The following is a 13,836-nucleotide window of genomic DNA, read 5'->3' on the forward strand; positions in this document are numbered from 1 at the left end:
TTAGAGTGCAAAATGGCTTCTAATGAAAATGGTATCACAACTCATTAGTATTAAAATCTCGTTGTATCATGCAAGAAATCCAATAATTTTGAATTGAATGGTCTAGCACGAATGATATTTCGTTATCACGAGCCCATGCTCGTTTTAAGAACAAATACAAAACGTTGCATGAGAAAACGTACTATATACACGGTCAATGCCAAGTTTTATAGAGATTTTTTCAATGTAATCGGAACACGGAGTAGTACATCACATGTCATTATATAAATAGTGAGATATGTGTGTCAAAAAGTTAATAACTTAAAAAATAAAATTTTTCACCATTTATATAAAAACATGTGGGGTACCACCCATGTTCCGATTACAATAAAAAATTTCTCCAAGTTTTAGATGACCACTTGGCAGGCAAGCTACCACGTATATAGATATGTATGTATATATTATAATTTTGTAATAAATTTCTGGGTTGAGAATTTACCCAGAGGGCCAGAGATGCAGTTGGGAGATTAGATGCATGCATTATTACGACGTAGTTAAGTACGATGTGACTTGGAGGACAAACAATTATTTCTTAACAATCAAGTGCCACAAAAAACAAATAGCTAGTAAAGATCGATGAATTACGAGTTCGCAAGTAGTTGCTCTGCACAACGAAGCTGGAGGAATGCATGCACCAGTAGATACTCTTATTCTTCTGATACGGCCCCAATTCTATTTTATGAATTCAAGGGATATCGGAAAACCAACACAAGTATGTACAAGGAGATCTCACATCTCCCCAACTGCTTGCATTTATCCATAATTCTATATTCAAATTATTTCAACCAATTATTAGTTATTGCACAAGACTAGCTCTACCTATATATACGCAGACAGAGCTACATAAGGCCCAGGGGAGGCATCCGCCCCCACTCAGTTTTTTGGGTGAGAGTAAAAACATGTAACATGACAATTAAAAGTTTGAGTTTGGTTCCAAACATTCAATGTTTCCTAACCTAAATCAAACTCAATTGAAAGAGAAGGGGGGGGGGGGTGGTTTCATACGTACATTGAATTTAAATGATCAAGTATCATAAGATTCAACTGATCAAGTATCATAATGACACAACAATTTTACTCCGCAATGTATTTATATGAATTTACTGAGGGCATTACAATTTAGAATTTAGCTTTCTAATTTAGAGATTTTTTATTGTACCTTGTTCTCAACAAGCTAAAACCCATTATTTTACTTGGTTGTGCTAGGATGCCCTCATTTAAAAAAATCTCTAACTCCGTCCCTGTTAATATATATCTTGCACCATGTAGTACATGTTGATGTGAAGGATTTGATGAAATTATTTGTGAAATGAATCGTACTATATATTTAACTCTAATTCAAAATCTAGAATCCACCATGAGTTGAGAAAACGGTGGATCATGAGTCTTGCTCGTGACTCTAATTCGGCCAAAAATGCTCACATGTCAGCACACATCAATAAGTCTTGCTCATGAGAAACGGTGGATCATGATCCTAATTAATAGAGTCTAAATTTGCAATGTTAATCAAGTTGCTCCACCTATTCTACGTCATGAACTTCTTATGGTTAGATTAGGCGCTTAAATAGAACATTAAAAACCTCTAAATCTGACCCCTGATTTGATGTCATGAAAGTTTCTTGTAGTTTTGCACTACTAGTAACTGTGCTCTTTGAGCTAATTAGCCTCTCCTATCGCCCTTCTCGTTTTATGTTATGGGCAGAGACTCCAAAAACAGTAAAAGATTAGTGAACAATAATATTTCACTACTAGAAATTTGGCTATAAGCCACCCTTTTCATTCGGTGGCTATTGTCAAGTGTTGCCACTCATATTGGTGGCAAACCTCTATGGCCACCAAGCACCCACTAAACTAGAGAGTGTGGCCTATGTAGAGGACTCTATTGTTACAATGGCTACCAATATTACATTGGTGGGTATGTGAATAGTACAACATTTTTATATTTTATAATTATTTATAAATTTCAAAGCATGTCATTGTCTCTCTTATTAGTGGCTAGGTTTGAGACTAACATTGGTGGCTTTTATACTCATACACCCACCAATCCTATGTGTCTCTATTAGGATCAGTGGCTTTTAAAGTATAGGCACCAACAATGGTGTGAATCTATAGCATTCCAAATGTCCAATAGGTTGGAATTGTATTACATGCATTTTAGTAATAGCTATGTACTCTATTAAAACTCAGCTTCTTAATATAGAATTGGCAAGAAATTTAAATTTGCAAAAGGATTCAGATTGACAACCAACCACACTTTATATCCCATACATTTATCAATAACAAGGTTTGTCTCTATTAAAGACACCATATTACATTCAAGTCTGTTGTCTAACACATCCAAGTACCCAAGGGTGATGACGTTACATTTTATAACACCTATGTACCTATGCACATCCACCAACAGCAAACTAAACAAACAACTCCACCCAATTGGATCTATGCCTTCCCTATGGCATTTGTATATGTACATGAAGCAAAATTCACAAAAAAGTATCACAGTTAGCTTATCACTTACTGAAGCCAGTGACATTCACCATGCATGGACGATACCCAATCTCATCATCTGTGCCATTATTCTGCAGCACAATAATACCCTCATCTTCAACTTCTCCACTTGCTTGGATCTCCATACCATTCCCTTGTTCAATTCTATTGACACAAACTTGAGGCACATCAATGCGATTTGGTTCCACCATGCCTCTATCAGTAGCTCTCTTCAGCGCAGACATAATTTCAGCCCTCATTTCACGCTTCATATTCTCCACTTCCAATTCCACCTGTCTATTGTGTGCCACCATTGACTCGACATACTCTTTCCTCAATTGTGCAAGCACATTTACTGCCTCAATCCTTTGCCTTTCCTCTCTCTCACTTGCCTCCATCTTAAGTTTCTCAATTTCAAAGTTAGCAGCTTTTCTTTGCTCCTCATACGATGCTTTAATTGCTTCAACCTCTCTACAAATTCCCCTTTTCTCAGTTATAATACCTGGCACATCAGACCACACAACCCCTGTCCCAAACCCTCTTACACGGTTGTCTCTCTCAGGCCCCAATAAATTAGCGTACACAATATGCCGAACCTCATCAATTATGATCTCATTCATATCCTCGTACAATTTCAGGTTTGTATTGAATTCATCCTGCAAGTTGTTTCCAAAATTAATTACCAATGTATTTGCACTCTATATACATTTGAAAGCCTTCTAAATCAAAGATATTCCAACCATGTTTCTCAAAAATACTAGTACTATTAGTTATTGTTCTGTTCTTCAGACTACAGTGCCTACCAATAAACTCATATGCATCAGAATCTTTCATTACTTCACTGTATTCACTAATGCAAGCTGTTGTTGCCTTATGCTCTTTGTTTCACTGACATTAAATATCACATAATCTAATACACCTGAAACCTTTTATATATCTCACCTACAGATAAATTGTAGCAGCCGGTAATTGATGGCATACTTACAATTATTGCAGCTGATCGAGCATCCACTGGTTCCCCATTCTTCCGAGTATGTGTTAGCGTAAAGAATGTAATACGGTCCGGTTTGCTTCCATTTGCTTGTTCCTGTTAAGATAAATTGTCAAACAACTAATTGATGAGTAATTTCATAACATTGTTTTCAACCGGCACCTTCATTCCATGTGCACTAACATGTAGTTAAGTTACCATAACACATAACTCATGGCAGAGCCTTACATGTTCGTGTCTGATTTGCACAAAAGACTTGGTTCCAGTCGTGTGATTTATTTGTAGCACTTTCCTATTCTTTCTACATGATGTAGCACGCTTCTACAGATGCCAAGTTTAGCATGCATTATTAGGGCTATGTGAAAGGAAATTCATCCTAATTTCCAATACATACAATCCATACATTTATCATCCACATTATGTCATAACTAAATCAAGCATATATGGTGCATAAAAAAGGAAGAACTTTGATCATTGTGTGTGTTACCTGAGCATCTACGGTGTCCCATAGCTATACTAACAATTTCCATTGGCCTTGGTTGACACGGCCATCATGACAATGGAACCTTTCCGCTAACGGTGAGTGCAAGCATGGAGTATAGTATGCCTTCTTCAGGTTTGCCTTGTAATTCTTCCATCTATCATTCAACTTCTTCTCACAAACCCGCCAAATTTTGGGCTCCAATTCGAGTGTTATTGCATCTGTCCAATCAAGAGTCCCCTGCCCATGTAGATATACATGATGTTGTTAATTATGCACCATCATTTAACATATGAAATATGAATTTGTATAGTGAACCCGTAATACCCATCCAGTAGGTTTCAAATATTTGTCTAATCGTACAAATTAAATTTACAGCAGACAAAGTTAAAAGAAGCCTCATTGCACATCACCAATCTGCATGGATGCTGCCTTTTAGTGGTGTATAATGTGCTATTGACCGTATTGTAATTGTCTATGGAGCCTCTTACGACATAATTGGTGCATCTCATTTCAAATATATCACAATGAACCCCAATTTATTCTAGTGCACCCACCCTCTCTCTGTGTCTCTTTCCTTGTAATTGCGCACCCAAACCCTATGGAAAATCCAACAGTCGGAAAAGGAATTGAATGGGAAATCCAACAGTGAGATAAGGAATTCTAACCTATATTCATATTAGAGATAAGCATAAATGTTGGAAAAGATTTATAAGATATTCGAAAAGTGTAGAGAAATGAGTACCTATGCATGTATAGCACATTTTATTAAAATGGTTGAAGAACCATTTTAATGAAAACAGAAAGGAATATGCAATTTTTAACACCCCAACCACCATTATCACTTTTACACCCTGTTGTGGTTTCATAAGCTTCTCATTTTCTTAGTATGAAGCTCTCTTTGTGGGCCAAAATTATAATAATAATAACAATACTAATTCAAATAGTAATGGAGATTACCAAGGAAATGAGTTTTAGGTTCTGAATGGTTTACTAATTCGCATCCATTTGGTGTGAAGACTTTCTTTGTTTCATGTTAGGTGACGCACAAAATCTCACAAATGGTGGTTCGACAACCGACCTTGCTCCTAACAAACTGCAAGAACAGAAATTAAATCATATGAAAATAGTAAAAAATTATTCTTTCATCGTAAGTCATAAGGCTCGAAACTTTCTATCAAAATAATTCAGAACCTCAAACAGAAAACAAAACTTCAACATTGACAGTAACAACCCCGAACAATGAACGAAACATTAAACTGAAATCAAATCATGTCATACCTTTTCAGGTGATGCCCCTATCAGGACATCAGATAATGTACCTTAATGGACTGAAAAGTGGCAATGAGAAGAAAACCAAGCAATAAATAGAAGCAAATACTTCATGATAAAAACTGGGTTCCGATGTACGACAAAAAATTGTAGTGCTTAGACAACTAGCTCAGGTGAGAGCAGCAAAAGGGAGACCCTAACATTCATTGATAAAGAGAATGTGTTTGTGCCAATAAAAGCCTCCTTGAAGTTAGAGAGAGATATGAAGTACTACTCTACCGCTCTTTGATTATAACTTCTAGATTTTATTAGATCATCTATGTCATCTATGGAGAAATAGACCATATGGGTTTGCTCACCCCCCGCAAGTGGTAAAAAAAAACAATGCAGGCTCAAGCTAAAGATGTCTGCATCTGCTAAACAAAGAAGTCAATGCCTACAAGCAGTTAGTAGGCAAACCTGGACTATGAAGACTCAGACTGTCAAACAGAACCATTAAAGATGCTTACTTTGACCTTAAGCTGGTTCTTTACATATAAGATGGTAGTAATACCTTTTCATGGAACACGAACACACTGAAAAAAATATATCCAAAATTAGAGTGTGTTGTTTTTAGCAGGTGCTTCTAAAATTTTTCAGTATGATTGTCGGACCGCCATGTGATATTATGTTTATATTTCATATAAATAATACATATCTAATTAGTGTATATCAATTGTCATTCACTCATAATTTAGCTAATGAATATGCGTAACTATGTGACTGAAGAAAGACAGAGCTCTTTAGTAAAGATGTGTCGAGCACCCCATGGGATTATGGAATGTTAATCCATCACTCTTGGAGAGCGGTGGAAAAGCTCTAATGAGGGAAAATCGCATAGTTATATCTATTGACGAGACAAAATGAATGCACATAGGTAAACAACAGGGAGTTGTCCAACAAAGGTAATGTCGCTTCCTCGTCCACTAATAATAACATCGTTTTGAAGGTGTAGACCACATAACGAAGCATGGCATCTAGCTTAACTATTAGTTCTCATGCAATGGTAGTAGGTATCAGCTAAAAGCATACCAAAACTTAAAAACAGACAAATTATCATATGCAAGTTCGTTCATAGCCATGTTTCAATAAGCCACTTTCTCTACCAAAGTCTTTTTTTGTGTTTATGATGTTTACAGAACATACACAGAAAATGCGATATCCGTATAGCATAATCTTAACCAACAGTGGAACTTTACATAGACATTTCTACTTATATCCCTTTTCTTTCAGTTTCTACAAGCTGTAAGGATAGTAGTTTGTAAAAAAAACGTAGTTGTGATTTGCCTAACTCGCCCTTTCGTTGAAACAGTAAACGAATTCGTATATTTATATAACAAGAAATGAACACCTAGCTAATATCTCCAAGAACAATAATAAGGTTAAACCCTATATGGTTTCCAGTTTGATCCAACTTGAACAGATAGAAGAAGCACTTCAAACCCAACCTTTAAAAACTCCAAAGATTCGAAGACTTAATAAACAAATTGAAAAGTTAGATCTTAAAAATGTTGAAATTAAATATAAGAAACACAAAATTACCTGTTTTTACTCCCTAAAAGCAATTCAAGGTGATGCAACCCCCAATTGATTGTAAGAAACCCAATTGAAAATAAATAATGAACCGAGCAGCTTAATCTGATGAGAAATTGAAAGGGCGATGTATGAGAAGCAGATAACTAGCATCGTAGGAGTGGAGCTTCCGCTGCCCACGCCCGTCGCCAACTAAACGAGGATGCTCACAGTCTTGACAGCTACGCCCTGTCTGCATTGTGCGAGTGCGACTGGTTCACGGAACTACCCGACTTCATCATCGATGCAATAATGGCCGAGAGATGCGATTAGGGTCCAATGCTCTGTCCTTCTATGGGTTTTGGCCTTTCTATCTCCCTTTAGTAAGTCATCATAGGTTTTGAGAAGCAATCAATATATATCCCTGCTTTGAAAACCAAAAAATTAACCAGCACTAGGTGCCAACAAAATAAATAATGAAATAAAAAAGTAGAAGAACAGTAATTTTAAGAAGTAAAGTTAGTTAACAGACACCAATATTGGTGGCTAATTTTTTAAGGCCACTGATATCAATGGAATCCCACTGTGAAGCCACCAAAAAATAGTAAGAGTAGCAACTTTATATCCATGGCCACCAATTGCAAAAGGTGGGCAAAAAATGGTGTGTAATGAGCATAATTCTAGTAGTGTTTATTAGGGTTTTCACATTTGACCGGTGAGATCTCATTGATTCATTTAGCCCTCGTGTCTTAAATATTGATGTTTGGTAGATGAGAAAATTTATATGCCATGTGCGACCTGTCATCAAATACAAAAGATTTAACAATTAATTGACAAATAGAGAAAAAGGGATTCTCGTTTTTGTTCTAATTCATTCTATGATTATATATGTTGTATTCCTAAAGTTTTACTAATGTTGCGATGCTGTCTCATTTTTCCAGGAAAATTTATATCAAAAGTAAAATTTTAATTATTATTGTTATTAGCATTTCAAAAATCTCATTCTACAATACAAAGTTTCTATATTAGGAAAGAAAAGTACACTTTTGAGGAGTGTAGAATAAACTTTTTGGAGTGTCAATAACACTTACCTTTTAAAATTGTATTTAGTGATGAAATTGGGTTTTATGGTAATGTTGCGATGCTGTCTCATTTTTTGGGGAAAATTATGTCTCATTTTTCTAGGAAAATTTATACCAAAAGTAAAATTTTAATCATTATTGTTATTAGCACTCCAAAAATCTTATTTTATACTCCAAAGTTTCTATATTAGGAAGGAAAAATACACTTTTAAGAGGTGTAGAATGAGATATTTATTGATGAAATTAGGATTCCACCATAAAACTAATTGACAATATGAGAAGTAGTCCAAGACCATATAAGCACATAGCAAACCTTGCAGGGGCAGATTTTCAAGCCTACATGTGGATAACAACTCATTTTTCCAGGAAAATTTATACCAAAAATAAAATTTTAATCATTATTGTTATTAGCATTCCAAAAATCTCATTCTACACTCCAAAGTTTCTATATTAGGAAAGAAAAATACACTTGTAAGGAGTGTAGAATGAGATATTTAGTGATGAAATTGGGATTCCATCATAAAACCAATTGACAATATGGGGAGTAACCCAAGACCATATAAGCACATAGTAAACCTTGCAGGGTGGATTTTCAAGCCTACACATGGACAACAACTGGATGACGTGGAGCGCGTGTGGCCGTTTGAATTCACACGAGAACAACCCGCTTTGATACCATGATGAAATTGAGATTCCAGTATAAAACCGATTGGTAATATATGAAGTAACTCAATATCATTTAAGTTAATAACAAACATTGTCCCGTAGGACAACTCTCAACATTTAATAGTTACGTACGCTACCACCTACTATATGCATTATTGCATTTGCATTAAACAAGGCACGTCCCGTGTCTGACGATCGATCTAAATGACAGTACGGGCTGTATCTGTACAAATATAAATGCACTCGCAACCAATCAGGGCCCATAAGTTGGCTCCCTCTCTTCATCCTTTTCCGTTGTCTGGTTTAGTTTAGTCAACTAGCTAGCCCAGCCACTTAGGGAAGAACCAAACAGAGAAATTTGCAGTCGTATTCAGTGATGACCACATTATTATTGAGATTTTTTCTGTTTGTTTGTTGTGGTCTGGTGATTTTGGGAAACCAAGCGGTTGGAGGTGATGTCGTTAAGCTGCCGCCCAATGCAACGATTCCCGCTGTGTTTATGTTTGGCGATTCCATCGTCGATACAGGGAACAATAACGTCAACCTGAAGACGCCAGCTCGGTGCAATTTCCCTCCGTACGGCAGGGAGTTCGAAGGAGGAATATCTACTGGGAGATATTCCAATGGAAAGGTTCCCTCTGACCTCATAGGTTGTGCTTCTGCTTGTGCTTTTGCTGTGTTTGACTCTCACTCTCTCACTCTCGCGATACATGACACTAATTAATACTACAATTAGGTTTTCTTAGTGAATAAATTAAGCACTTGATTTTTTTTTTTTCTTTTTTCGGAAAGCAAAGCACTTGATATGCAGTACTAGTGTTTGACTTATTTATTATTCAACCGATCAAGAAAGCGTGTCCGCATTTAAATTCAATATTAATTAAAGTCGTTTCAATATTGTTTATAAAATATTTAAGTAAATGGAATTGCAAATCAATCAACATCATCCTATCCTTTATATGTAGATATTATTTAGAATGAATTCCACGTCGGAAAATAAGAGACATTATTTGTGTTTATAAGTGTCTGAGTTATTTTTTATATTGTCAATTATTTTATGGTGGAATTTCAATTTTTTTTATGGTATCAAAGTATGTTGTCCTACATATGAAGCTAAACGGACACATACGCTCTCCGTCATCTCATTTGTGTTGTCTACATGTTATGTTTATAAATTTGTCACACGTGAGAAGTTATGTTGAGAATGAATCACATTGAGCAAATAAGAGATCTTTGCATAGTCTTTGATTCTAGACAGCAGATTGCCTCGCCCTCCTAGTGTTTCTTTCTCTGACTACTTCAAAGTTTGTGATTGTTTATGGAATGGTTAAGAGTGTTTTTTATATTATTGACAAAAAAAAAAAAAAGACTGATAAAATTAAAAGTGATTATGGGTCATAAAAGCACTTGCTAGACGTTTCTTTATATGCAGCTTACAAGTGGCTTTATATACGCCCAATGAACGCCCTCATAAAACGCAGCCCTTGTCCATGTAACCTTAGAAGTTAGAACTCGTACGACCGTCCAAGTGCAAATTGCAAGTTGGTTAACTTAACGACAATGTGAAACCAATGATTCGAAATTTACAAAATGGTCCTTTAGTTTTGTGAGTGTTGTGGCAACTGGCAGTACAGTTTCTTCAATCTTGATCGTAATGCAAGTTAATTAACTAAACTTTCATTTGATTTGGTTTTATGCGTTGTTTATTTCAGTGGAAAAGTTAGGTATTAAAGCGCTTCTGCCAGCCTATTTGGATCCAAACCTACAGCCCAATGATCTGCTTACAGGTGTCAGCTTTGCCGTTGGTGCCACCGGATATGATCCTATGACGGCCCAGATTGTGGTATCACGACGTGCATATTTCTTTTCATTAATCTGTGTAAGATAATGTTAAGGAGATTAAATTTGTAAATAAAATTTGAAAACTAATAAATATGAAAGTTGTTGATTGGTTTATTATTTAAACGTTGATAAACGTGTTCATTCCTATTGATGACACATCATTTAGTTTATAAATTTTATCTCCCTAACATTACTCATCTATTTATCATTAAAATTTTATGTGTGTTGGTAACATTTGTCAGGTGATATACTATTACCCTCGATTAGTAACATACAAATATACGTGTTATAAATTTAGTGGAATAATAATATGTGGTAGTATTTTGAGTACTTTAAAAAGTTTCTCATGCTTATCAAGCTTAACACCTAATTACGTTACTAATGATTCCTTGGTGAAATTTAAATAGGCAGTTACACCACTGTCCGATCAACTGCGGCAATTTGAAGAGTACATAGGAAAGCTCAAAGGAATTGTGGGAGAAGAGAGAGCAAACTTCATCTTAGCCAACAGTCTATGTTTTGTGGTAGCAAGCAGCAACGATATTGCCAATACATACTTTGTTGCCGGCGTTAGGAAGTTAGAGTACGATGTTCCTTCTTACACTGACCTCATGCTCAATCATGCTTCTGATTTCTTTAAGGTAACTTTTAATTCAGAAATAATTAGACATAAATCCGGTTTTATGAGCAATAGCTAGTTTGGTCAACCTGCATAATCAATATATTGTTATACGTAAACTGATTATATCACGTGTTTATATTTCAATAATTTTGTTTCATTTTGTTATATGTGATCAAGTTTGTAGAGTGCTGTTTTGTAATTTGTATTTTGGATGTGTGATACTTCGTTCGTATTTGAAGGGATTGTATGCATTGGGGGCACGAAGAATTGGTGTTTTCAGTGCACCACCTATTGGGTGTCTGCCGTCTCAGAGGACTTTAGGAGGAGGCGTGGAAAGAGATTGTGCAGATAAACCAAACCAAGCAGCCATGCTCTTTAACTCCAAGCTCTCTGCTGAGCTGGACGACCTCAAGAATAACCTACCTAACTCGATGCTGATTTACGTCGACATCTACAACCCACTTCTGGATATGATCATCAACCCTACTAATTACGGTAAAACCTCAACCCTATCTTTTAGGAAGCGCTTGGATTTGTATTCAGAATTTCAGTGCATTTGTAATGAAAGTATTTCTAACAGAAAAATTTATGAGGACACATGTTTTTTACGAAAGCAATCTCAAACACGCCCCTTGACGACATCTCAAAGACTAACGAATTTTGTGTTGAATTTGCATTAGGGTTTGAAGTTTCGAACAAGGGGTGTTGCGGGAGTGGGAAGCTGGAGGTGTCCATTCTGTGCAATCGATTCGACCCAGAGACGTGTACGGATGACTCTCATTATCTATTTTGGGACAGCTACCATCCGACTGAGGGCGCCTACAAAATCATCGTCGACGAACTCATAACAAAATATCTCCCCCGCTTGGTTTAAATTTCACCTACAATGCAATGACTATATTCTTAGTTATACATATTTATATTTTGGATTTTAAGATTCAAGTTTTTGCATTGGATGAGAAAATATTAATTTAGGTATGTGCATTAGAGATGATTGGACTCAAATAAATAATATTTTTCTTAGTTGAATAACATTTTTCCTTGTTGGCACGAGCTTCACCTTGAACTCAAATCTCATATCTATATTTGAATTTCACTTTAGCCAAAGACATATATATTGGTTATTTATTTTATTTTCTTGAAGATTCAAAACTTTATTTATTATTATTTTACATAATAAATATGAAGAGTGATATCAATTAGATAAGTCATGTCTTTTAGACTTTTACCAAAGATTATATAGAGTTTTATAAATGGGGAACTCCTAAAAAATTAATAAAAGATTCAAATGTCCTCCTTCTCTCCCTACTACAGTATTCATATAAAATCCTTATTATCTTCCAACTCATCTTGATCATCGATGGGCAATTGATCACTACTTGGCACCCCGTCTACCGTAATCGTGCTTATGGATTAGACACTCTGTGAGATTCAAGGGTTGTATCTTGGAGTTGTAGATAGCCATTATAACTGGCCCGTAGGGAGGCGTCTACGATTTTAGGATAGTGATAACACGCCTCTCTTGATATCATAGGCTAGATCATTCTTTACTTTTTCTTGATATCATAGGCCAGATCATTTTTACTTTTTCCTTTTTACTATTTTATTTATTGATATATGTGTTTGATGTATTTGTGTATTATCTAATTGATTGAATTTACATGTCATGTGTATTATGATCATAATCGTTTATATTATCCTACAACTAAAGTCATAAAACGTATGACAATATAATTGCAAATTTACAATCCATTTCACTGTTCCATTATAGGCGTCACTGCCATTTGAGTAATTTTATTCATATCTATTTTACAATCCAGAAATCTACGCAAGGCATAGGCGTATGACAATTACCATATCAAACCCAGCCGTATAGGGTAACCTGGGTTCTTTATTCATTAATGTAGTTGCAAAGAAACAATATATAGTTAATACTGTGTATATTGCATGTTTGAATCTCTACATCTTTTCTTTCTCCGTAAATGTCATCACTACGGTCACAATTTTTGAATGAATGCGTTGTTAATTGGCAGACGCGAATGGTTTACCTATATGCATATCTACAAACGCAGAAAACGTTCTAATTGCATGGATTTGTTTAGTGTGCATTTTATAAACACCTTACTTGTTTAATTTTCCAATTTGCATTTGTATGGCTTGAATTCTATGAGGAAATAATGTGTATATCTGTATAGCACAAAATAACCAATTGATGTGATTGCTTCTTCTTTCGACGATCTCCTGCAAATAGGTTTTCAATTTTAATTCTTGTTACGATTATGGGTGCTTACAGACACTGTATGTGCACTCTCATTATTCTTCGAATAAAAACCGAATATGCATGAGTCTGCATATATAATTTTATCTTGAAACAAATTAAATGTGCATTGTTGTTTTGAGTAAAAAAAAAAAAAAAAAAAAATTAGAATTAGATGCCTCATTTTAGACTTTTGTAGGCTAAACATTTATGCTTTTTGAGTTTTTGATTAAGCTTTTGAAACATTTGATTAAGATACTTAGACTTGAACTACTTCACATTAATTGAAATTAATTTATATTTAAATATCTTTTAAATAATTTCAACTATATTTAAGTCTAAAAATTTAAACTTTTCAAATCTAAATGTACAACCACGACAAATGGAAACGTACCAAAATTAAATGAAAACGTATCAACGTCAAACGAAAACGTACTAACCCCGAATTAAAACATACCCAATTATAAACTATATTAAAATGAATATTCATCTTTTTGGAATGTTTAAAAATATGTTTGATTCATACATAATATTCTAGATAGTCTTGTT

The 13,836-nt window shown here is 35.1% G+C and overlaps 2 protein-coding genes across 3 annotated transcripts; one reads left to right on the forward strand and one right to left on the reverse strand.

The window, feature by feature from the left end:
• Positions 1 to 2,404: 2,404 nt before the first annotated feature.
• LOC148691037 (uncharacterized) lies at positions 2,405 to 5,763 on the reverse strand. The gene is made up of 6 exons (XM_088685069.1): positions 5,727 to 5,763; positions 5,277 to 5,293; positions 5,077 to 5,091; positions 4,122 to 4,235; positions 3,509 to 3,610; positions 2,405 to 3,179 (listed from the first exon to the last, which is right to left on the reverse strand). The coding sequence occupies exons 1-6, from the start codon at positions 5,761 to 5,763 to the stop codon at positions 2,547 to 2,549; spliced, it is 918 nt and encodes a 305-aa protein (XP_088541195.1). The 3' UTR covers positions 2,405 to 2,546.
• Positions 5,764 to 8,831: 3,068 nt separating this feature from the next.
• On the forward strand, positions 8,832 to 12,080 carry LOC137729476 (GDSL esterase/lipase EXL3). Of its 2 annotated transcripts, none has more exons than XM_088686128.1 (5): positions 8,832 to 9,216; positions 10,279 to 10,445; positions 10,816 to 11,049; positions 11,270 to 11,525; positions 11,711 to 12,080. In XM_088686128.1, exons 1-5 carry the CDS (start codon positions 8,943 to 8,945, stop codon positions 11,902 to 11,904), a joined length of 1,125 nt encoding a protein of 374 aa, XP_088542254.1. In that variant the 5' UTR covers positions 8,832 to 8,942; the 3' UTR covers positions 11,905 to 12,080. The 2 variants fall into 2 exon arrangements, with proteins under 2 accessions (XP_088542254.1, XP_068324542.2); XM_068468441.2 differs by having other exon boundaries at positions 10,279 to 10,409.
• The last annotated feature ends 1,756 nt before the right edge of the window (positions 12,081 to 13,836 follow it).

This window comes from Pyrus communis, chromosome 15 (assembly GCF_041283825.1).
Source record: "Pyrus communis isolate YQ-2024b chromosome 15, ASM4128382v1, whole genome shotgun sequence".
NCBI lineage: Eukaryota > Viridiplantae > Streptophyta > Magnoliopsida > Rosales > Rosaceae > Pyrus > Pyrus communis.